Source organism: Oncorhynchus clarkii, chromosome 10, assembly GCF_045791955.1.
Source record: "Oncorhynchus clarkii lewisi isolate Uvic-CL-2024 chromosome 10, UVic_Ocla_1.0, whole genome shotgun sequence".
Lineage (NCBI taxonomy): Eukaryota > Metazoa > Chordata > Actinopteri > Salmoniformes > Salmonidae > Oncorhynchus > Oncorhynchus clarkii.
The window spans coordinates 52,638,039-52,664,419 of record NC_092156.1 but is presented as its reverse complement, the minus strand read 5'-3'; the positions used below and the strand labels follow the sequence as shown (position 1 = coordinate 52,664,419).

The 26,381-nt window shown below is 42.1% G+C and overlaps 1 protein-coding gene across 1 annotated transcript in view; it reads right to left on the bottom strand.

Annotated features, from left to right (window-relative positions):
- LOC139418765 (microsomal triglyceride transfer protein-like) overlaps positions 1-25,991 on the bottom strand; it is a 30,707-nt gene extending 4,716 nt beyond the window's left edge. Inside the window, exons 1-15 of the mRNA XM_071168447.1 lie at positions 25,619-25,991; positions 23,594-23,784; positions 21,510-21,653; positions 19,333-19,440; positions 18,688-18,944; positions 18,190-18,340; positions 17,659-17,816; positions 17,105-17,273; positions 13,862-13,969; positions 13,107-13,319; positions 10,253-10,464; positions 5,838-5,935; positions 5,489-5,610; positions 1,978-2,205; positions 1,526-1,650 (exon numbers count right to left, since the gene is read on the bottom strand). Of these exons, the coding sequence (XP_071024548.1) occupies positions 1,526-1,650; positions 1,978-2,205; positions 5,489-5,610; positions 5,838-5,935; positions 10,253-10,464; positions 13,107-13,319; positions 13,862-13,969; positions 17,105-17,273; positions 17,659-17,816; positions 18,190-18,340; positions 18,688-18,944; positions 19,333-19,440; positions 21,510-21,653; positions 23,594-23,784; positions 25,619-25,679 (2,345 nt within the window). The 5' untranslated portion in view covers positions 25,680-25,991. The remainder of the gene's footprint in view (positions 1-1,525; positions 1,651-1,977; positions 2,206-5,488; positions 5,611-5,837; positions 5,936-10,252; positions 10,465-13,106; positions 13,320-13,861; positions 13,970-17,104; positions 17,274-17,658; positions 17,817-18,189; positions 18,341-18,687; positions 18,945-19,332; positions 19,441-21,509; positions 21,654-23,593; positions 23,785-25,618) is intronic.
- Between the last annotated feature and the right edge of the window lie 390 nt (positions 25,992-26,381).

Here is a 26,381-nt window from a genome sequence, read left to right as displayed (position 1 = left end):
TCTCGACTTTAAGTGTTTATTGAAGATTCATCTCTTCAGTAGGTACTATGATTGACTGTAGTCTGGCCCAGGGGTGTGAAGGTGAACAGAAAGGCACTGGAGCGACGAACCGCCCTTGCTGTCTCTGCCTGGCCGGTTCCCCTCTCTCCACTGGGATTCTCTGCCTCAAACCCTATTATGGGGGCTGAGTCACTGGCTTACTGGTGCACTTCCATGAATCACTTGAGTGGGTTGAGTCACTGACCCTGTCCGGGTTGGCGCCCCCCTCGCGTTCGTGCCATGGCTGAGATCTTCGTGGGCTATACACGGCCTTGTCTCAGGGTAGTAGGTTGGTGGTTGAAGATATCCCTCTAGTGGTGTGGGGGCTGTGCTTTGGCAAAGTGGGTGGGGTTATATCCTGCCTGTTTGGCCCTGTCCGGGAGTATCGTCAGACAGGGCCACAGTGTCTTCCGACTGCTCCTGTCTCAGCCTCCAGTATTTATGCTGCAATAGTTTATGTGTCGGGAGGCTAGGATCAGTCTTATATCTGGAGTATTTCTCCTGTCTCATCCGGTGTCCTGTTTGAATTTATGTATTCCCTCTCTCCTCTCCTCCTGGCTAGTTTCAACTGAACCCTGACCTGTTCACTGGATGTGCTACCTTGTCCCGGACCTGCTGTTTTGGACTCTCTCTCTACTGCTGAATGGTCGGCTATGAAAAGCCAACTTACATTTACTCCTGAGGTGCTGTCCTGTTGCACCCTCTACAACCACTGATTATCATTATCTGACCCTGCTGGTCATCTATGAACATTTGAACATCTTGGCCATATACTGTTATAATCTCCACCCGGCACAGCCAGAAGAGGACTGGCCACCCCTCAGAGCCTGGTTCCTCTCTAGGTTTCTCCCTCGGTTCTGGCCTTTCTAGGGAGTTTTTCCTAGCCACCGTTATTCTTCATATGCATTGCCTGCTGTTTGTGGTTTTAGGCTGGGTTTCTGTACAGCACTTTGTGACATTTCCTGATGTAAAAATGGCTTCATAAATACATTTGATTGATTGATATTCTCTGGTTGAAATGGCTATTGTGTTTGCATTAACAGGAAGCATCAATCAGTCAACTACTCTAGAGCTGAATTAAATGTCACCTTCACATATATCTGATGAGACAAGAATAGTCACATCACCATTCGCGAACATGCTCTATGAATCAGTGTATGAAATGAAGTCATCATTTTTAGATCAACCCTTAACGTCAATCCTCATGTATTACCAATTGAGTTTGTAAATGTTGAGCATGTCGGCTTAAGCATAACTTACCTTTAAAATTCAGTTGTTCTATAACACGCATTGGATTGAATTTTGGCCTATTTCTCTAATCTGAGCCCACCAAAAACCTTTTGTCATTATCGTGCGATGATTATTAAAAACTATCCAATGATAAGCATGACTGAGTACAATCAGGCAACATATGAGAAGAATGATCAAATTTAAAAAGTGTTTCTGTTATCATCCTGCCCATCACTATTGAACCCAGGTTCCCTACCTGTTGTTGACGCTGGTCTTTGACTCCCTGTACCACAGGCTGACCTCCATGCCTCCTGAGATGTCGATGGCCAAGCCACCCTGGAACTCGGCATTGGCCTTCAGCCCAGACTGAAGCTGGATGACCTGAAAGAGAGAATGAGAAAACAGGAGTAAAATCACAATAGCTGCTTGCCCGTCCGGGCCAGTGAGTGCTAGTGTCAGAATGGTTTGAAACCAAGTGGCTGAAGAAGGCACTGACAACTAAAATGTGGCCTAGGCGGATACCAACACCTATAATAGTTTAATTGAGTCTATATGAAGAAAATTGTTAAAAATGTCTGAGATATCAGCGACTTTATATGATACAGTAGAACATTTTATTTGTGGGGTGTCATTAAAAAAATACACTCTAAATAAAGTTTGATTGATCGATTGACTGATTGGTTGATTAATTGATTTAAGGATGCCAACCTGAGAGTGGTCAGTGAGCAGGATCAGGCCCTTTACCACGTTCATGGGCTCGCCGGACATGGAGAACATCTTGGACATGAGGTCACTGTAGCCCTTGAAGAAGGTCACAGGTCGCAGCTGGACGTCGAAAAGCAGAGCCGACATCCCAGCGAAGGACTCCAGGTCCTCCTCGCCTTCGTCCGGCTTGGCCGCGATCAGGGACTCCATGCCTTGGGCCTCAATTGCCACCTGGACAGCGAGAGATCAAATATGGCAGTCAGATCCTAACTGTCAACAAGTCGGCACTGGTTCATCTTCCTTAGTTGAGTAAAGCAAGTCATTCTAAGGTGAAGTTGCCCCTAAATACTGATCTTGGATCAGTTTAGCATGTTCTCCAATAAAATAAGCAGTACCTACGGCAAACTTAACCTAAGAGCGTGCAAAATCTAAGCTTCTGCTCTTCTACATGATTAGATGTACAGTGGGTATCATAAGTATTCACCCCCTTTGGATTTCTTCACATTTTATTGTGTTACAAAGGTTTCTTTTTTTTGTTGTTGCCAATGATCTACAGAAAATACTCTAATGTCAAAGTGAAAGAAATAATTATATTTTTTTACAAATTATTTGAACATAAAACACTTATGTTCCTTAGATAAGTATTCACCTCTGAGTCAATACATGTTAGAATCACTCCTTTGGCAGCGATGACAGCTGTGAGTCTCTAAGAGCATTGCACACCAATATTTGCCCATTATTCTTTTTTAAATTATTCAAACTCTGTCAAGATGTTGGGGATCATGGCTTGACAGCAATGTTCACGTCTTGCCATAGATTTTCAAGCAGATTCAAGTCAAAACTGTAGCTTGGCCACTCAGGAACATTCACTGTCTTCTTGGTAAGCAACTCCAATGTAGATTTGGCCTTGTGTTGTAGGTTATTGTCCTTTTGAAAGATAAATTCCTCTTGCAGTGTTTGGTGTAAAGCAGACTGAAGCAGATTTTCCTCTAGGATTTTGCCTGTCCTTAGCACCATCGCTTTTCTTTTTATCCTAAAAACCTTCACAGTATTTGCCGATGTCAAGCATACCCATACCATGATGCAGCCACCACCATGCTTGAAAATGAGACAGTTACTCAGTGATGTGTTTTGTTTTCCCCATACATTAAGGCTTTGCAGTTAGGCCAAAAAAGTGTATTCCTTTGCAGTTTTTTTGCAGTATTACTTTAGTGCCTTGTTGCATACAGGATGCATGTTTTGGAATATTTCTATTCCAAAAAGAATAAAAAACGTCAGACACGGCATTTTCCTAGAGGGAAACCTGGTTTGAGGGGGAAACCTTTCCACCAGACACTGGAAGATGGAATTCACCTTTCAGCAGGACAATAACCTAAAACACTTAAAAAGGTCAAATCTCCAATGGAGTTGCTAACCAAAAAGATAGTGAATGTTCCTGAGTGGCTAAGTTACGTTTGGACTTAAATCTGCTTCAAAATCTAATGGCAAGAGCTGAAAATGGTTGTCTAGCAATGATCAACAACCAACATGAATTTTGAAAATAATAAATTGGAAAATGTTGTACAATCCAGGTGTAGAAAGCTCTTTGAGACTTATCCAGAAAGACCCACAGCTGTAATCACTGCCAAAGGTGATTCTAATGTGTACTGACTCAGGGGGTTGAATACTTATCTAATAAATATATATTAGTGTTTTATTATTCATATTATTTCTTTGTTTACAAATGTTAGAATCCCCCTTCCCCCCACTTTGACAGTCTTTTGTAGATCATTGACAAAAAATTACAATTAGGCCTCCCGGGTGGCGAGATTCTGGGTTTGAGCCCAGGCTCTGTCACAAGCAGCCGTGACTGGGAGGCCCATGCCGCACACAATTGGCCCAGCTTCGTCCGGGTTAGGGAGGGTTTGGCCGGCAGGGATATCCTTGTCTCATTGCGCACTAGCGACTCCTGTGGCAGGCCGGGCGCAGTGCACGCTGACCAGGTCGCCAGGTGTACGGTGTTTCCTCTGACACATTGGTGCGGCTGGCTTCTGGGTCGGATGGGCATTGTGTCAAAAAGCAGTGCGGCTTGGTTAGGTTGACGCATGGCTCTCGACCTTAGCCTCTCCCGAGTCCGTATGGGAGTTACAACGATGAGACAAGACTAACTACTACCAATTGGATACCACAAAATTGGGGAGAAAAAAGGGGGTAAAAAAATCCCACTTTGTAACAACAAAATGCGGAAAAAGTCAAGGGATCTCCATATCCGGCTTCTTCACCTGCGGGATTGTCTAAGACCAGCCACCCGGACAGCTGATGAAACTGGGGAGTATTTCTGTCTGTAATAAAGCCCTTTTGTGGGGAAAAAAGTATTCTGATTGGCTCCCCAGTGGGTGGGCCTATGCCCTCCCAGGCCCACCCATGGCTTGGCACCTTATTCAGTCATGTGAAATCCATAGATTAGAGCCTAACAGACATATTTCAATTGACTGATTTCCTTATATGAACTGTAAAATTGTTGAAATTGTTGAAAATTGTTACATGTTGAGTTGATATTTTTGTTCAGTATAGTTATCGCTAGATACCTGGCTAATAGCCAGCCCTTGAGATACCTAGTTGACTGAAATATCTGTGACTATTTACCAGTTGTACACTCATTCTCCAAGTGTCAGGGGGTTTTTGTTTGGGGGATATCTGTTGACACGGCAGGAGACGAGGGATGTTTAGAAAATTCTGACTGTCAATGGCGTCTCTCTGCCACTTGCTACTGTAGGTCTCTGGTGAGCTAGTTTGTTTCACCTTTCTATGTCCTGGGCGGAGTTTCCCGTACAGAGTAGTGAATTAATGCGCTGCAAACAAGCCAATTCCGGGGGAAAAGGCAAACATAACGAGCATACATTAATTACTCATGATTCCACTCGTTCGCAGAGGTAGGCATGATTAGCACTCAGATCAAGAAGCCTCCTGAGCATTGATCAATGCTGGGAACGCAATAATAAATGGGTAAACGATAATTAACTGAATTAAAAAGGTGCGTAAACGCTATTTCACAAATAAACAAGGTACGTAAAATGGTGTTTACCCTCCACCTGGTTAGGTCTGGCAAACCCCATTCATAAACATCAATATCTTGCCAGGAATAATTATTCTTTATAATAGCTACATTTGCCCGGCATTTTAGCTATCAAATTAACCTTTGGCTGCGCCTAATCAGTCAGTTCTGTAGCTGCCTGGCGACAGTGTGGGTGGAATGAGTGAGCTCGCCTGGCAACCAGTCTGCATGGAAATTAGATCATATCTCATATTAACATATTTTATATTTCCTGTTCTCTTCTCGTTTTAATTCAAGTATTTTAAACTACAAACTTGAGAAAATGTCTGATTTATCGTATTCCAGTACTTGAATTTCAGAGTGCCAAACTCAAGTACTTTAAGCACCTCAAACACCTTGTGAGAACCCTGGAATACTTTATGAAGGCACTGTAAATATAATTATTTCTTCATTATCAATTCACAAATTCATTCTCATTACCTGGAGGCCATGTAGAAGGGCGCCATTACTGGCTCCGTAGATGTTCATGTTGCTCCTCCTGAGGACCCCAGAGCCAGAGTACAGAATGTCCAGACTGTAGGTGGTAGTGGCATCAGCGGTACCTGCAGGAAGTTGATTTAGTTATAAACATAATTATACAGTACAAAAAATGGAACCTGTGACTGTGTCTCATGGCAGCAATGACTAATCAACAAGACTATGAACTTGATCCATATATGATTATATCACATAGCTGTATTGATTATTCTTTAAAATGTACAAAAAAAATCCTTAATGTGGAAAGTATTTTTTTCATTTTTTCAGGAGAAAGGTGGAGAGGGCCACTTACGTGCCATGAAGCCAGAGAAAGCAGAGGATGACCCAACCTTGGAGAAGCGGTCATAGTTGTGGGAGATCATGTCCTTCATGGCTTGCCGTAGAATTTTGCTGGAAATTGTAGCGACCAATAGAAATGAAATGGTAAATAATGCATTGTGTCATTTCGGAGTCACTTTTATTGTAAATAAGAATATAATACTTCTACATTAATGTGGATGCTAGCATGATTACGGATAATTCTGAATTAATTATAATGATGAGTGAGAAAGTTAGAGGCATAAATATCATACCTCCCAAAAATGCTAACCTCCCCTTTTATTGTAATGGTGAGCGGTTATGTCTTTGGGGTATGATATTTGTGCGTCCATAACTAACGCACTCATCATTATTCACGATTCATTCAAGATTATGCGTAATCACGCTAGAATCTACATTAACGTAGAAATGTTTAGAAACATATTGTATTCTTATTTAAAAGTGACTTCAAAATGACAAAAATACATTATTTACCCATATCTATTGGGCACAAAATAATATGAAACATCCAGCAAAATGTATCCAACATGTTTGTAGAGTCACAAGCTTGATGCAATCATTGTGTGCTAGGAATATGGGACCAAATACTGGTCATGTTGACTCCAATGTCCATCACAGTTGGCTGGTGGACCATTTGTGCTAGGAATATGCTAGGAATATGGGACCAAATACTAAACGTTTGACTACTTCAATACACAAGACAACAATAAGCAACAAACATTGGCACACAAACACGCATACACAAACACACTATACATGGATTTAGTACTGTAGATACAGTGGGGCAAAAAAGTATTTAGTCAACCACCAATTGTGCAAGTTCTCCCACTTAAAAAGATGAGAGAGGCCTGTAATTTTCATCATAGGTACACTTCAACTATGACAGACAAAATGAGGAAAAAAATCCAGAAAATCACATTGTAGGTGTTTTAATGAATTTATTTGCAAATAATGGTGGAAAATAAATATTTGGTCACCTACAAACAAGCAAGATTTCTGGCTCTCACAGGCCTCTTTAAGAGGCTCCTCTGTCCTCCACTCGTTACCTGTATTAATGGCACCTGTTTGAACTTGTTATCAGTATAAAAGACACCTGTCCACAACCTCAAACAGTCACACTCCAAACTCCACTATGGCCAAGACCAAAGAGCTGTCATAGGACACCAGAAACAAAAAATTGTAGACCTGCACCCGGCTGGGAAGACTGAATCTGCAATAGGTAAGCAGCTTGGTTTGAAGAAATCAACTGTGGGAGCAATTATTAGGAAATGGAAGACATCAAGACCACTGATAATCTCCCTCAATCTGGGGCTCCACGCAAGATCTCACCCCATGGGGTCAAAATGATCACAAGAACGGTGAGCAAAAATCCCAGAACCTAGTGAATGACCTGCAGAGAGCTGGGACCAAAGTAACAAAGCCTACCATCAGTAGCACACTACGCCGCCAGGGACTCAAATCCTGCAGTGCCAGACGCGTTCCCCTGCTTAAGCCAGGCCCATCTGAAGTTTGCTAGAGAGCATTTGGATGATCCAGAAGAAGATTGGGAGAATGTCATATGGTCAGATGAAACCAAAATATAACTTTTTGGTAAAAACCCAACTCGTCGTGTTTGGAGGACAAAGAATGCTGAGTTGCATCCAAAGAACACCATATCTACTGTGAAGCATGGGGGTGGAAACATCATGCTTTGGGGCTGTTTTTCTGCAAAGGGACCAGGATGACTGATCCGTGTAAAGGAATGAATGAAAGGGCCATGTATCGTGAGATTTTGAGTGAAAACCTCCTTCCATCAGCAAGGGCATTGAAGATGAAATGTGGCTGGGTCTTTCAGCATGACAATGATCCCAAACACACCGCCCGGGCAACGAAGGAGTGGCTTCGTAAGAAGCATTTCAAGGTCCTGGAGTGGCCTAGCCAGTCTCCAGATCTCAACCCCATAGAAAATCTTTGGAGGGAGTTGAAAGTCCGTGTTGCCCAGCAACAGCCCCCTTTGAACTCTTATTCACTACAGAAGTGATACCTCCTAGCCGTTGAGTTAGCAACAGCAGCTGCAAACGAGGGTTAGGAAGGAACAGACAGAGTATCCAGTCTATCACAAAACGACGTTACTACAATGTATCCAATTGACCACCAGAGACATTCTTCAAAGGACTCGGTTTGGCAACACGGCCTTCCATCTACCACCAACCTACTGAAGCACAGCTCAGAGTAAATATTTATTGCATTTTCCTTTTCCAAATGGGTGGTAATTTAGAATGCATAAGATACTGTATTTACGATAGCACAGCTTCTTCCTTTGTTACTCAGTCTTCCCGCTCTTTCACTCAAACCCAGCCCCTTTTCTTTTGTGTAACAAGCTGTCATATCTGTTCCGCCTGCTAGGGACGTTTTCCTTTATGATGTAATTTGTAATCAAGTTATGATTAATTATGTGTATGTGTAATTCTGTGTGATTAGTTAGGTATTTAGTAAATAAATAAACCCAATTTTGTCTTGCTGATTCAACTTGTTAGCCAGGGTTAATGACAATAACCAAGAATTTACAACTTTAAGAAGAGACTGAATTAAGGTGACGATTATAATATTGACTGCTATTGATGTAAAATATTACTAGGTCTTTAAGAGTTTATTCAGAAGATAACAGCTCTATAAATATTATTTTGTGGTGCCCGACTCTCTAGTTAATTACATTTACATGATTAGCTCAATCTGGTAATATTAATTACGGAGAAATTATTTTATAGAATAGCATGTCATATCACTTAATCCGGCATAGCCAAAGACACGACATAGGGCAGCAGCCTCTAAGGTGCAGTGTTGAGTAACAGGGTGGTAGCCGGCTAGTGATGACTATTTAACAGTCTGATGGCCTTGAGATAGAAGCTGTTTTTCAGTCCCAGCTTTGATGCATCTGAACTGACATCGCCGTCTGGATAATAACGGGGTGAACAGGCCATGGCTTAGGTGGTTGATGTCCTTGATGATCTTTTTGGCCTTCCTGTGACATCGGGTGCTGTAGGTGTTCTGGAGGGCCGGCAGTGTGTCTCTGGTGATGAGATGGGCAGACCGCACCACCCTCTGAACCATCACAGAAGCTCCTTTGTGCAGGATTTCTCTATTCTACTACATAATTGAACAATCGTGTACCTCCACTAGGCATCAGTAGGGATTAAGAAGTAGGGATACACCACTGGCCCTTTGTGTTTAAGGAAAGTGCACTCTCCTACATGAGTGCGCTGGTATTACGGTTGCTGTCCTTTCAGAATCAAACCTGTCACACACTGAAGGCCTATAGGTTTGCCACTGCGCAAACACGTTTATAATAGATATAAAGGGGCGGCAGGGTAGCCTAGTGGTTAGAATGTTGGACTAGTAACCGGAAGGTTGCAAGTTCAAACCCCCGAGCTGACAAGGTACAAATCTGTCGTTCTGCCCCTGAACTGTTCCTAGGCCGTCATTGAAAATAAGAATTTGTTCTTAACTGACTTGCCTAGTTAAATAAAAGGTAAAATAAATAAATAAATACAAAAAGGCTGTTAAGATACTGTTTCAAGAAAGGAGTGTATATACTTGGCCTGGCAAAGCGGTTTTATGCAGGGTTTTTTACTACGCTGGTCTCGGCAAGAAGTTACGAGTCCTCACTGTCCGAGAGCGAGTCAAGACCAAGTACAAATGAGTCAAGACCGAGACACTCAATATGTTATCTCGAGACCGGACTGTTAGTAGGTGCCAGGTGCACAGGTTTGTGTCAAGAACTGCAAAGCTGCTGGGTTTTTCACGTGCAACAGTTTCCCATGTGTATCAAGAACGGTCAACCACCCAAAGGACATCCAGCCAACTTGACACAACTGTGGAAAGCATTGGAGTCCAACATGGGCCAGCATCCCTGTGGAACGCTACTGACACCTTGTAAAGACAATGCCCCAACGAATTGAGGCTATTCTGAGGGTGGGGTGGGGGGCTATGAGTCTATTCTTGATGTTTCGTACACTCAAGTCCCCTAAAATGGGGGGACTACATACATTGCTGTAATTTCTAAAAGGTTCAACTAATATGGATGGAAATACCCTCAATTAAAACTGACAGTCTGCACTTTAACCTCAAACATTGTATAATTTCAAAACAACAAAATGTGTCACTGTCCCAATACTTTTGGAGCTCACTGTAAGTAATGCCTGCCTTCAATTTAGGATTTTAATTAAATAAAATGAGTGCCTGCTGGTCTAGCAAGTAACACCACTGCCTGCACCACATATACACCACCCCAGTGTGGGTACGAATCCCAGCCCAATCGCCAGTCTCCCCACTCATTTAGTGCTGTTTCAGTCTGAATAAAATGAAAATAACACAAAAAAAATCAAATCAAATGTAAATCCCATCACCCACCTGGCAGGCATTTCAAAATGGAGGATGTCCTTGACCTTGGAAAGCATGTACTTGTTCAACTCTTTGGGAAGGTTTCCGATGGACAGGAGCACATTCTTCACCTCCATGTATGAGGGGTTGCTGCTAAAGACGACATCCGCAGCTGCTGCCCTCACATTCTTCTCGTAGACCCGGCGGTTCTGGTGGTACACTCGGTTCACCGTCTGCTTCACCTGAAATGGAGTGAGGCACGAAAACAGTTTAAAAGATCAGTTTTGGTGGCCAGGCTGGTCAAGCGCGGGCACACATCTATGATGTTGGCATAAGTTTGAACCCGACCTAATGCCCTTTAACACAACTTCTCTCTATAGTTCCCCACTGCTATCATCCTTTCAATAAAATCTGAAAAAACAAAAGTTTTGAGAATGACACAAATATACATTTTCACAAAGTCTGCTGCCTCAGTTGGTATGATGGCAATTTGCATATACTCCAGAATGTTATGAAGAGTGATCTAATGAACTGCAATTAATTGCAAAGCCCCTCTTTGCCATGCAAGTGAACTGAATCCCCCAAAAACATTTCCATTGCATTTCAGCCCTGCCACAAAAGGACCAGCTGACATCATGTCAGTGATTCTCTCGTTAACACAAGTGTGAGTGTTGATGAGCACAAGGCTGAAGATCACACGGTCATGCTGATTGAGTTCGAATAACAGACTGGAAGCTTCAAAAGGAGGGTGGTGCTTGGAATCATTGTTCTTCCTCTCTCAATCATGGTTACCTGCAAGGAAGCACGTGCAGTCATTGCTTTTCACAAAAAGGACTTCAAAGGCAAGGATATTGCTGCCAGTAAGATTGATTTAGGTGCAATCATTTATCGGCATATCAAGAACTTCAAGGAGATCGGTTCAATTGTTGTGAAGAAGGCTTCAGGGAGCCCAAGAAAGTCCAGCAAGCACCAGGACCGTCTCCTAAAGTTGATTCAGCTGCGGTATCGGGGCACCACCTGTACAGAGCTTGCAGCAGGCAGGTGTGAGTACATCTGCACGCTCAGTGAGGCGAAGACTTTTGGAGGATGGCCTGGTGTCAAGAAGGGAATCAAAGAAGCCACTTCTCTCCAGGACAAACATCAGGGACACACTGATATTCTGCAAAAGGTACAGGGATTGGACTGCTGAGGACGGGGGTAAAGGCATTTTCTCTGATGAATCCCCTTTCCGAATTTTTGGGGCATCCGGAAAAAAGCTTGTCCGGGGAAAACAAGGTGAGCGCTACCATCAGTCCTGTGTCATGCCAACAGTAAAGCACTCTGAGACCATTCATGTGTGGGGTTGCTTCTCAGCCAAGGGAGTGGGCTCACTCACAATTTTGCCTAAGAACACAGCCATGAATAAAGAATGGTACCAACGCATCCTCCGAGAGCAACTTCTCCCAACCATCCAGGAACAGTTTGGTGACTAACAATGCCTTTTCCAGCAAGATGGAGCACCTTACCATAAGGCAAAAGTGATAACTAAGTGGCTTGGGGAAAAAAACATCAATATTTTGGGTCCATGGCCAGGAAACTCCCCAGACCTTAATCCCATTGAGAACTTGTGGTCAATCCTCAAGAGGCGGGTGGACAAACAAAAACCCACAAATTCTGACAAACTCTAAGCATTGCAAGACCAGAGGACATTTCTCCAAAAAGTACGATCTTTGTCCCCATGTGCAGTTGCAAACTGTAGTCTGGCTTTTTTATTGCGGTTTTGGAGCAGCGGCTTCTTCCTTGCTGAGCGGCCTTTCAGGTTATGTCGATATATGACTCGTTTTACCGTGGATAGAGATACTTTTGTATCTGTTTCCTCCAGCATCTTCACAAGGTCCTTTGCTGTTGTTCTGTGATTTTCACTTTTCGCACCAAAGTACATTAATCTCGAGGAGACAGAATGCGTCTCCTTCCTGAGCGGTATGACGGCTGCGTGGTCCCATGGTGTTTATACTTGAGTAAAATTGTTTCTACAGATGAACGTGGTACCTTCAGACGTTTGGAAATTTCTCCCAAGGATGAACCAGACTTAGGGAGGTCTACAATTTTTTTCTGAGGTCTTGTCTGATTTCTGTTGATTTTTCCATGATGTCAAGCAAAGAGGGACTGAGTTTGAAGAAAGGCCTTGAAATACATCCACAGGTACACCTACAACTGGCTCAAATGATGTCAATTAGCCTATCAGAAGCTTCTAAAGCCATGACATCATTTTCTGGAATTTTCCAAGCTGTTTAAAGGCACAGTCAATTTAGTGTATGTAATCTTCTGACCCACTGGAATAAGTGATATAATCTGTCTGTAAACAATTGTTGGAAAAATTACTTGTGTCATTCACAAAAATATCCTAACCGACTTGTCAAAACTATAGTTTGTTAATTAACAAGAAATTTGCGGAGTGGTTGAAAAACAAGTTTTAATGACTGCAACCTGAGTGTATGTAAACTGTAAAATTCTTTATAAATTAAATTAGCTAACATTTATAAAAAACAAATTTTCCATTGTCATTATGGGGAATTGTGTTTAGATTAATGAGGAAAACAAATAATTTAATATATTTTAGAATAAGACTGTAGCATAAAAAAATGTGGGAATGTCAAGGGGTCTGAATACTTTCCGATTGCAGTATACATGCAGTATACATACATACAACAGTATTTACAGTGCATTCGGAAAGTATACAGACCCCTTGACTTTTTCCACAATTTGTTAAGTTACAGCAAGTGTCCACATACTTTTGGTACTCAGTGTCTATCGAAATAAGATAAATACATCTAAATATATGGCTCTGGGAATGGCAATCCAGCTTCCCTCATGAATGGTTGTCTGGCTATTCCAATGGCCTCACCTCATCTGTGATGAGGGCGACGTCGTATCTCTGCAGGGCTGTGAGGGAGATAGTGCAGTATGCCCCGACCTCTGACTCAGCATATTTGGAAAACAGGGGAATGGCCTCGGGCAGCAGGGAGTTCTTCAGCGCTAGCAGGTACATCTGAATGTCTGACACCACCTGCGTGCTGTCGGGACCTTCCAGAATCATCTTCTTCACCTCAACCACAGTCTGCGTTGAACATGGGACAAAAACACACACAATAAATCAGCCATTGTATAGTTCCTTTTAAGAATTTGTGACTTTCTTTGGTGCATTTCACAACGGGATCATTTCTGTATATTTTCAAGCTATCAGACACAGCTACCTCTCACTACTGTTTCACTTCACTATTCCAGTCTGGCATTCCAATAGAGTCACACTTGGCTCAGTTAAAAAAGTCAAATCAGTATTATCTTGGTTGAAGATGATTAAATTGCTTAAAAGGGACATTTAAACACATTTTACTTCATATTCATCGAGACAATGCCTACTCATAGTTGGTTAAAATCATATGATGCACAACAAGATGACGTCATCGGAAACACTTATATTCATCCATCTTTTGAACTATGAAACAGAAAAACGCCATTTTCACATTTGATGACGTTGGGGTGGTGCTTGAGATTATTAATATGAAGTAAAAAATAATGTTTTAATCTCTTTAAGAATTAGTTTTGTACAACTCCCCTCATTATAGACACGGGCTAAACATATTCGATAACTTTACTCACTGGTAGCTCGCAACCTCCTTTTTGACAGAGTTTGTGCACAATGGCACCCATGATGATCACCACCGATTCTTTGATGTCTTTACTGCCAATCTTGCCCTTTGAAATGTCCTGAAAAAACAATGTGTCATTATCATCATATGATTTATATAGTACCCCAAAAAACATGATTTTAAATAAAATTGCAATTTTGGAAGTCATTAGAGAGTAGGTACAAAATCTAAGAGTAGGAGAAACAACTGCCCCACAAATAATGTATGTGTTATTTCCTTTAACGCAACACAGGACATAGTCAGAGTGAGCCACAGAAATGCTACAATCAACAATGTCATGAAGGGTGCATTGAGAGCGCTGGGTCGTGATCAGTATGGAGAAAACATTTTCAAATGGCAAGGTTGAAAAATATTTACACTACCAGTCAAAAGTTGACACCTACTCATTCAAGTTTATTTTTAAAATTTTTAAACAAAATATATTTTCTACATTGTAGAATAATTGTGAAGATATCCCAACTATGAAATTACATTATTCCATACATGTTGTAACCAAAAAAAAGTGTTAAGCAAATCAAAACATATTAAAAATGTAAGATTCTTCAGAGTAGCCACCCTTTGCCTTGATGACAGCTTTGCACACTTTTGGCATTCTCTCAACCAGCTTCATGAGGTAGTAACCTGGAATGTATTACAATTAACAGGTGTGCCTTGATAAAAGTTAATTTGTGGATTTTCTTTCCCTTCTTAATGCGTTTGAGCCAATCAGTTGTGTTGTGATAAGGTAGGGGTGGTATACAGAAGATAGCCCTATTTGGTAAAAGACCAAGTCCATATTATGGCAAGAACAGCTCAAATAAGCAAAGAGAAACGACAGTCCATCATTACTTTAAGACATAAAGGTCAATCAATCCAGAACATTTCAAGAACTTTAAACATTTCTTCAAGTGCAGTCGCAAAAACGATCAAGCGCTATGATGAAACTGGCTCTCATGAGGACTGCCACAGGAAAGGAAGACCCAGGGTTATCCTCTACTGCAGAGGATAAATTCCTTAGTGTTACCAGCCTCAGAAATTGCAACCCAAATAAATGCTTCAGAGTTCAAGTAACAGACACATCTCAACATCAACCGTTCAAAGGAGAGTGCATGAATCAGGCCTTCATGGTTGAATTGCTGCAAAGAAACTACTACTAAAGAATACCAATAAGAAGAAAAGACTTGCCTCCCGGGTGGCGCAGTGGTCTAAGGCACTGCATCGCAGTGTTAGCTGTGCCACCAGAGACTCTGGGTTCGAGCTCAGGATCTGTCGCAGCCGGCCGCAACCGGGAGGTCCATGGGGTGACGCACAATTGGCCTAGCGTCGTCCGGGTTAGGGAGGGTTTGGCCGGTAGGGATATCCTTGTCTCATCGCGCACTAGCGACTCCTGTGGTGGGCCGGGCGCAGTGCACGCTGACCAGGTCGCTAGGTGCACGGTGTTTCCTCCGACACATTGGTGTGGCTGGCTTCTGGGTTGGATGCGCACTGTGTTAAGAAGCAGTGCGGCTTAGTTGGGTTGTGTTGCGGAGGACACATGACTCTCGAACTTCGTCTCTCCCGAGCCCGTACGGGAGTTGTAGCGACAAGACAGTAACTACTAACAATTAGATACTACGAAATTGGGGAGAAAAAATATTTTAAAAACAAAAAAAGAAGAAAAGACTTGCTTGGGGCAAGAAACACAAGCAATGGACATTAAGACTGGTGGAAATCTGTCTTTTGGTCTGATGATTCCAAATTTGAGATTTTTGGTTCCAACCGCTGTGTCTTTGTGAGACACAGAGTAAGTGAATAGATGATCTCCGCATGTGTAGTTCTCACAGTGAAGCATGGAGGAGGTGGTGGGGGTGCTTTGTTGGTGACACTGTCGGTGATTTAGTTAGAATTCAAGGCACACTTAACCAGCATGGCTACCACAGCATTCTGCAGCGATACACCATCCCATCTCGTTTGCGCTTACTGGGACTATCATTTGTTTTTCAACAGGACAATGACCCAACACACCTCCAGGCTGTGTAAGGGCTATTTGACCAAGAAGGAGAGTGATGGAGTGCTGCATCAGATGACCTGGCCTCCACAATCACCTGACCTCAACCCAATGGAGAGGGTTTGGGATGAGTTAGACCACAGAGTGAAGGAAAAGCAGCCAACAAGTGCTCAGCATTTGTGGGAACTCCTTCAAAACCGTTGGAAAAGCATTCCAGGTGAAGCTGGTTGAGAGAATGCCAAGAGTGTGCAAAGCTGTCATCAAGGCAAAGGGTGGCTACATTGAAGAATCTCAAATATAAAATTGATTTTGATTTGTTTAAACTTTTTTGGTTACTATATGATTCCATATGTGTTATTTTAGTTTTGATGTCTTCACTATTTATCAACAATGTAGAAAATAGTAAAAATAAAGAAAAACCCTTGAAGTAGTATGTGTCCAAACGTTTGACTGGTACTGTATGTATAATAAATAAATGTACCAACACTTGCACTTTACCCCCCCCCCCCCTTTCTAGCTCTGACTCTACTAATAGCTACATTATTGAGGAAATATTTACTTTCTATGCCTGTGATATGTGGTTGTCCCACCTAGCTATCTCAAGATGAATGCACTAACTGTAGGTCGCTCTGGATAAGAGAGTCTGCTAAATGACTAAAATGTAAAGTTGTAAAACATTGTGCTAATGTTCTTACTGAATATTGCCCTGATGATGAGCATAAGGGTGCTTTCAAACCAGAAAAAAATGGATACGTAAAAAACACAGTAAGTCAATGATTTTCACTGGGAGCTGTGCGTTGGGGGAGGGTACAGTGTTGTGTTGCGCAGTCCGTCAGAAGTCACAATGATGCATTTTTGGGCTCCCGAGTGGCGCAGAGGTCGAAGGCACTGCATCTCAGTGCAAGAGGCATCACTGCAGTCCCTGGTTCCTATCCAGGCTGCATCACATCCGGCCGTGATTGGGAGTCCCATAGGGCGATGCACAATTGTCCCATTGGCTGGGGTAGGCCGTCATTGTAAATATGAATTTGTTCATAACTGACTTACCTAATTAAATAACGGTTAAATAAAACAAAACATCTGTCTAACCAATTGAAAACATTGAACTGACTTTTTACCAAACAATTTCTCCCCATCCTGCTGTGTTGGACATGATTTTAATTTATTTTGATTTGAAGGCACCATAAAATGTAGAATTTGAGCAAGAGTCAGCCATTGGCCACTCACCACCAAAGCTTGGAGCATTCTCTCGTTGGGGTGCGAGGCAAAGCCGCAGGCATACAGGAACCTCTCCTGCAGAACCAGGCCTTTGGGGTCGGCAAAGTTGAGGAACTGCAGCATGGCGTCCAAGGAATCGGGCGTCTGGGACGAGGTCACGGCGTCCACCACCTGAGGTCTGCAGACCCCAAGAGAGTTGGAGAGAGGCGGTGAGTCAGAAGTCATATCTAAAATGGCACCATATTCCCTGTATAGTTAACTATGTGGCTCTGGCCAAAAGAAACATGGGGCGAGAGACAGACAGCAAGGAAACGGGGTGAGGAGTCTCTACATCTCATAAGAAAGCATCAAAGCCTGAGAGAGAGAGAAAAAAAGACAGAAAAAGAGGAGAAAATGAGAGATCGAGAAGAGAAAGAGTGATATTAGAGAAGTGAAAATAAAGAGAAGAAAAAGGGAATGAAGCGGGAAAGACAAAAAAGAGGAGAGCTAGAGAAAGAGGCAGACAGAGAGAATGAAAAGGAGGGAGAGAGAGACAGAGAGGTGGGAAAGTGCTAGGGATTTACAAGGCAGTCTTGCTGGAGCGCTTCAGCACTTGGAGGATCTCGTCCTTGGAGGCTTTCCTTATGCTCTGGATGAGAGCCAGGAAGCTTCGGGGAGCGATGGCCTTAGACAAGCTATCTGGTTCAAACTGCTTCTGGACTGCTTGCCAGTGCTCAAACAGCTAGTGGGATGGGCAGAGAAAAGGAAAAGAAAGGAAAAATAGTAATGTCTTAATTAAATGTTTGGTTGGCAAGGACATGTATCGACAGTGTGGTATAGTGTTGGCAAATGCAGACTACTAAAAAGGGCAGCTTTTCACACTATTGTAACACCCCGTACTCTGATCATTTAATTCTAGCACCATTGCAGCAATCAACCAGGCCACCATAGTTTTGCCCTGCTCTGCCCTTTTTAATTATTCTTTAGCAAAGAGTAATTTTTTAAGCATTTGTTTTGGCAGTATATTGGAACCTTTCAGAGGGAAAAGTCAGTGTCCAAGGTTGACAACAACCTGAAGCAATTTCTTTGCTTTATTGCTTCTCACAACCACTCACCGATTGACAGCCCTTGCATTGGGATTTGACCTTCTCAGCTGCCACACCAACAGCAAACAATTTCTCATCAAGTGATTTGACAACACTGGCGACATTCTTCCCCGCAGCCTCAAACGGCCCAGCCTCAATTGCTACCAGCGTCAAGCTTTGCCTGAGAACAACATAAACAAACAAATCCATCAATCAGTTTCTGTTCCTTTGCTATTGATGTTCTCAGAAAGCCTATTCAATCAATAAGTGAAAAAACAACATTACTTTCACAATGAAAAATGCATGTGTTGAATTAGTGTAGTAAACAAAAGAAGAAGAAAATAAACTATTGACTCAAAGTTTACAGGATATGTTTTTCACCATTAACATTCCATTGGACTCCCTTGTGTCTTATATTTCTTAAAACTGCATTGTTCGTTAAGGGCTTGTAAGTGAGAATTTAATGGTAAGGTCTACAATAGTATTCGGCGGATGTGACAAATAACATTTGATTTGTGCCAACCTTACCTGGACACTATTTTAGCAGCGGTGGTGCGGCGTGCATTGACTGCTAAGATGTGAGTCTCCTTGGCTATGGCTGACTTAATGAAGCCATCCTCCAGGGTGAAAACAGTGACAGAGCTGGACTCCCCACTCACGCCCAGGACCTGAATGTAGGTGGTGAAGCCGGTCTCTGCGGTCTTGCAGGTCTCCAAAGCCTTGGTCCTTGTCACCTGGCCCTGGGCAGCCTTATACTCTACCGTACACCTCCCGGACACGTCATTCTGTTCCCAGACCAGACAGATCAGTCAGCCAACCAAGTACTCATACAGAAAACCATTGAAAAACAGTTTTAAGCAATTGTTTGAATGATTTACATTGAGAATTCATAAAATTGTATTTTACAGTGCATTATTTTTTTTGGATGACATGATATAATGGCAATTACATGAGTATCCACTTATAATTACTTTTTGGTTTCTCTAGGAATCTTTGAAACAAAAATCATACATATAATCAATAATCACACGTGGTGGTTACCAATTGAGTTTATTAAAAATGACCCAAAAGTAATTTATCTTTGTAAGTGCCTGCTAAAATACGACTGTAGAGTAAAACATTTAACTGTTTCCATGATTACCTATAACTGCATATGTATTGGATCTCATTTACCTCTATGACCTTCCCAGATCTGCATTGCACCTGCAGCAGGCTGGCCACACCCCTCTTCAAGTTCTTAATGGAAGCAGGCTCCGCCTTATAGCAGTAAAAGCTGCTCACCTGAAACAGAGGAATGGAACAACAAACAAGTCAATACGATACGAAAGTGACTTCTTATTTGCTGAAAGTGTGCATAGTAACAATGCACTAGAGTCAAATGACAGGGAACAGTGACATAACTGTAGTTTTCTCAGATTAACATTATCTAAGTGCCTCAGATAATCATGAGATGTCAACAAATGGAATAGGGTCTGACTTCATAGGATCTGACTGAACTTCATCTTGAGGGTGTTCCTTGCGAGGGAGTTCCTTTTTTCTTGGCAAGGTATGCACATGGCATTGCGCAGGGGCCAATATGAGTGCCATTTTCTTGTCAAGGAATGCCCACGGCAAGGAACGCAACCCAAGACAAATTCTGCAGTCAGACACTATCAAACAAATGTCTTATTCACTTTCCCAGCATATTCCACTCAACTCAGGGCATCATACTATAAATCACACTTTGAGGCTTAGATTACATGACTAGATTGATTAGGCTTTATTTACTATATTTGTTAAAAACTATAACCTTATTTAACCTTATTTGTCCATATTCAGCCTTTATCAACTCAATAGTGATAGAAAGCTTTATTTGAAAAACCATGTCTAACATTGCAGAGATTGCAGAAAAAAAAGTCTTAAATACAATACAGAAGTACAAAGGTTGCAGACAATAGATCACATTGTAGTAAAAACAAACACATCGTCACCCTAAGGTCACCATTATCACAAAAGTTTCAAAATCTTTGTCACTCGTTCATTATCTTACACTCAACGGGAAGTTTATTAGGTACATAGGTGGCTCCTACAGACAGTGAGTCACGTGGCTTGTAATATGAAGCAGGCAGACAGGCATCAAGGCATTCAGTTACTGTTTGATTGAACATTAGAATAGGAAAAACAAGTGACCTAAGCATCTTTGAGCATGGTATTCTGGGTTTTTCACATACGAATGTGTCTAGGTTTACAGAGAATGGTGCGACAAACAAAAACTTCCAGTCAACGGCAGTCCTGTGGGCGAAAACAGCTTGTTGATGAGAGTGGGCCAAGGAGAATGACATGAATCATGCAAGCTAACAGACGTCCAATCTGCATCAACTGTGTGATGCCATCTCGTCAGCATGGACCAACATCCCTGTGGAACATTCCTGTGGAATGCAAAGGGGGGGGGTCCGACTCAATAGTAGATGTGTGTATCTAATAAACTGTCCGGTGAGTGCATGTAATGACTTATTATAGTTTGTAATACTATGAGATACATTTAGTTTCAATATGTACAGTCCAGTGCTAAATTGTTACTATTTTCATAACAGATTTAGCTGATCACAATGCATTCAACAGGACATTCACTGATCAACTGGTTCAACTATTCACCTCACCATGTCTGTGTCATCAAGGAACGGGGCCCCTTTGCCACGCCAATACCCCCACACTTGTCTCCCGTGGGATCTGATAACCGGACGGCCGGCAATCTGAACAGTTGACCTTTGCACATACACACCATCTGTCTGGTATTTCCCCTTCCAGCGTCACCACACTAACACATTGCTAATTACAGCTCCATGAATAGTCCTCGGAAATATGGATGTCGTCAAGGATGCTCCGGAAATGGCTCCCATACTAGATTACGTATTTTTTTATCTAAACTGATTGTAGTAAAAGTGATGGTTGATATAGAAATACATGTAAAATTGAACAATACTTTTATGACTATTGACCTATGAGGATATAACAAAAGTACTACAATGATAGAAAAATAGCTATTTGTAGTATATCTAGTATACTTCTGGTAATAATTAAACACCCTACTACCTACACATGTTACTACATCTACCTATGGCAGATAATCTCCACTACAGTATACCCAAAGTACATTCGTGTTCCTAGTAACTGCCTTAAATTCAATCAATAATTTAGCATTATGCATCGATAAAAACATACAGTAACACTTTACTTAGCGCCTGCAGGTATAATACATTATGATCCGTTCTAATTCTTTTTTAGACCTGTTATGAGCATGAATGAGCCCCTTTATAATGTCTAATAACTGTTTGTTTCCATAGACACAAACCAACATCCACAGCTCTTACCTTTCCGTTTTTCAGGTGCACCATGAAGGGCCTTTCCAGTGCTGCCAGCTTCTTCTCTCCGAGAAGGCTTTGCGTTGTTGCGCCCTGGAATATGTTCTTCTTGGCTGAGCGTGGGGCCACATTTTTTATCTTCACATTTGAGATCTGTGGATGGGAATGGAAGAGCTTGTTAGATGATCTGGAGGACAAAGAGGAGGACATAGTCATGTTAAGAAAAAAGGAGGAATTTATAACATGGATGCATGTTCCTCAACGGGCAGAAGAAAAGTTAGTGACTAAAAAGCTTAGGACATGTCAATCAGCTCAATATCAATATTCTCCATAGAATACAACCAGAGTGGAAGGTATAGACTTCAAATAGTATTTGAAATGTTTAAAAAAAAAATGTCAGTGTTTGGTTTAGCCTGTCTGGAATTCCAGGCAGGCATGTTGGCACTTTTGAGATGACTGATTTTGGGCCAGGCACGCACAATTAAGCACAACTTAAGTGTAACAGAATTCAAATACTATTTGAACCCAGGCCTTTTTAAATACAATTTATAAAACAGACTCCCTGAGGGGCCTGTCTGAGAACTTAAGTACTATTTTTACACAATCAGACCAGGCTTTTTTTCTATTTGTGCCAATTACAGGGGACATTAAGAACCTCTTTCCCAGGACCACTTTCCCAAGACCACTTTCCCAGGATCATATCAATATGTGCTTGAGTTTCCTTTCCTATCACATTGTAAACAATATGTTGCATGTATAAACTCCAACATGTACCCTCCCAAAACAAGAGGTGTTTTCAAAAAAAAATATATATATATATATCCCAGGGAAACACGTAACCAGGTTTGACAAAAACTGGCTCTGTCTGACCCTGAATGAATCCTAAATCAACCCCTAACCCCTACTCACTGCCTTCTCTGCGTTTGTGTAGATCTGAAAAGACTGGATAGGTCTAAGTGTTATGGTGAAAGTCCCAACTAGGCGAGGTAGGGTTACTGCCATAAACCAGTTACACATATCCAATACTCTCAGATCTACATATGGTCTAGTGGCTGGGGTTCTAACGGTGGATTTGGGATTCAGGTTAATCTATCCAACATACATTTAAGTCATTTAGCAGACATTCTTATCCAGAGCGACTTACAGTAAGTGCAGTGGTCGCCAACCGGTCGATCGCGATCAATCTTCAAGGCATTCCATGTCATTCACCAAATATTTATGTAGAAAAGCCAACGAACGATAAAGGCTTGCGCTCCTTTTTTAAAATCGTGTTGCGCTGTTGCCGGTAGGTGCACTTGACTCAAAAGTCCTGCGCACCGGGTAGCAAAGTGTTCCCATGAGACAAACTCCGCCTACCTGGCAAATCTGTTACTAAATCGAGTGCACCTACTTCTCTGCCCAATCGGATAGCTCAAATCACAGTGGCTACAGAGCTTCCATGACCCTGGCCACAGCTACATTTAATAGGCTACTAGCCTATGTAAGATTGAATAACTTTTGAAACCATGACCACAGAGAGACTCAACGAATACAGCTGTTTTTATGAGTGAGTTCATGTTCAAGTTTATATTCAGCACTGTCACTGTTTTTATTCAACACTATTACAAAACGCACTCCTTCGTACTTCCGCTCGGGCTGCAGCTGCAATGAATGAGTAGCCAAGTATCGATAGCCCTGCGTTTTATTATTATTAGCAGCTCGTCGTGTCGATTTTAATATTAAGGAATATTTAACTTTCTTTGGTCATAGGAACAACATGAATTTGTGCATGAGGCAGATGCGGTGGGATTCGAGTTTCGCCATCAGGTGGAAGACTGTGTCCCCTCTCTCTGGTCAGTCTCACTGGAGGAAAGGAAGGAGAGAGCAGGCCGTGAGAGGCGGTTGGAAAAAATAGTTTTGAACTCGGAATTCCAAGTCAGAAACCCGGGCGTCTTTCTAGAGCTCTGACTTTTCGACCTGAAGATCACTGATGTCGTGATTTGATCTCGTTGACCATCAGATGCAGGTACCATCAGTCCAGTACATTTTCCCTCAATGTAGCTATCAGCAAAGTCAGGGTCAGGGTGAGGAGGTGGTGCTGTGGGATTATTTACCACCAGTTGTATGAGCTGGTCGTCCTTGCTGCTGGGGTCTCTCCACACTAAATTGACATCCACGTCACTGGAGATCCTATAGCCAGCACTGCCATCTTTTGACCCCTTGGCCCTGTCCACCAGCACCTCCGTGGTGTAGCTGAATTTGTACAACCGGTCATTGTTCAGCCTGGGTCCAGCAGCACCAGCACCTGAAACAACAGGAGGGGGCATGCTGGAATCACAGCGTGATATCAAAGCGCACAGTGAATGAGTGACTTAGGGCAGGGGTTCTGTCTGTTTTCTTTTTGAGCCCCACTAGGCCTTTTCAAACTGCATTCTCTTAGCCCAGGGCTATCCTTAACCCTGGGTTAAAATTAGCCCAGGGCCAGTTTAACGTCCTTTTACACAAGCATTTGTTAACCCTGGCTAGTTGAAACCAACTGTCACTTTTCTGGAGTAGAATATTCCTGTGTCACTTTTCTGGAGTCAATTGGGTGACAACCCAGGGTGTTTTCACTAGGCTGAGAGCAGTTGGAACATGGCTACGGAGACCCTGAGGACCCCAAAGGGTTGGGAGTCACTTAGACCAGGTGTTTGTCTATATAAATATCAAGGTCTTTCATCAGTAACTGCACAATGTCAGTAAGCTGATTAACACTAAAGGGCCCTCACTGCTGAGTGAGATGTCTGTCAAAACAACTCCTAAAAAAATTGTTGGTATATACCATTAAGCAGTGATTGAATTAAGGTATTTTCCTCAGCAGTCAATTACTTCCCTTTGCATGTCAATCATTACAAAAAGGCTTGAGTTTAGATTGGAGGAATTAGTTACTCTGTTAGATTTGTAATGTCTTGGCAACAATTAACCGTTTAACCATTACACACGTGACCTAGTCCCCTGGCTATTTGCTACTGGTTCGACAGAGAAAGATCAGGCAAGTGGATGAGACTGTGATACATGTAAAACCATGTGTAGCTTTGGGCAAAATACTTCCAAAAATCTTATCCTCTGTAGCAGATGATTTAAAACAGACAGTAATATGTATACATCCTGGATTCAGAAGGTGAGAAGGTGAGCCCTTCATGGTGGTGCAATTGCAGCTTGTAATATCGTGTCATTATTACGAGAACCCTTGTAAGATAAACCTACGATGGTCTACGTTTCTGATGGACACAATCAACACTGGAGACAGTGAACGTTGTGGGTGGACTATTAAAGTCCTCTATTGCTCTAATACAGTGTAGCATTCCAAAAGAAGTGACATTAGGCCAGTCAAGACTGACGTGTCACTTTCGAGTTGCATCACCAAGTGCTGAATCAAACATACAAAATCTGTCACAGACAGCTGTATTCAACCACTTTGTCAACTGACTCAGTTTCTACTGACCAAGTTGAACATTAAAGAATTTCATTAATATCACCTATGATTAATAGATATGGCACCCAAAGAAACTACTTTAGCACCACCAACTACAGTAATATCCACAATACCTACCCTGCAGGTTGCCTCAAATGTTTAGGGGACTAATTACTATTGGTTGTGTACTTAAATGTTTATTTAACTAGGCAAGTCAGTTATGAAACAAATTCTTATTTACAATGAAGACCTACCCCGGCCAAATCTTAACAACGCTGGGCCAATTGTGCACCGCCCTATGGGACTCCCAATCACGGCCGGTTGTGATACAATGTGGAATCGAACCAGGGTCTGTAGTGATGCCTCTAGCACTGAGATGCAGCGTCTTAGACCACTGCGCCACACATCACTAGGAAACTCTATGTAACTATTGAATTTAGGAACGAACATGTTTTGTGAATCTCCAGCGAAAGTGATTTGTTGGTTTCTTGGCTGTTGCAAGACCATTCAAAGGTTTTATTACAGAAGTTCCAAGGTCACTGACTGTGGGCCTAGAGCCCAACTCCTTGACTGTAGGCCTAGAGCCCAACTCCTAACATACTCTCTAAGCAAATCACAAACCAACACAATATAAAACAACATATTCATCACACATATCGGTACATGAAAAAACCCAATAACTCACCTCTATTAGAAGCAGAAAATGAAGATGTCATACAGAGCAAAAGCACAAAGAGAGCTAACATTTTGCACTATATATTAGGAGCAAGAAGGTGATTGCAGGTTTACTGAATAGGCGCTCACAGGCCAGAAAGAAAGGCTCAGCTACCTGAAGCTACTCAAATTATGTTAAACGATGTGGAGGGCAGAATCCAAACTCCACGCTCAAGAACTAAGTACGAGATAAAGAGCAAATCATTAACTTGTAGCGCAGAGTTTTAACAATCCCTTCAAATATCGATAGGTGCAATGCCCACTGTCGCTGGGGGATACGGGAGCAGTTAATTTACGTTACACCTAATGATCGGATGATAGGCTTATCAACAGCGCATGCACAAATGCGAATTGACATCGATATTTCGTCCTCAAGCAGTAGCCTATCATGATAAAATCAGCGAGACAATTACATATAGGCTAAAACAGTAGTTTCACAGCAGTAGCGATACTTCCGAATTTGGCCCAAATTTAAGCAACAAGTTTAAAACAATAAAACTCTACATTTACAACGTACGTCTAAAGTGGTTCAACTATGGTGACATTTACCCCTCGGTTGTGAGACGGCGTCAATTTGAGATTGAACCTTTCACCTAATTTTGCATGTCGGTAATAAACAGATTGACATCGTTGCACACACGGTTGAAGGAAATTGACTATACACGTCACACTATAACTGCCAGCATATGAGCCAATGGTAAGTATTTGTTTTTTTGCCGTGTTTGTGTGCGGTT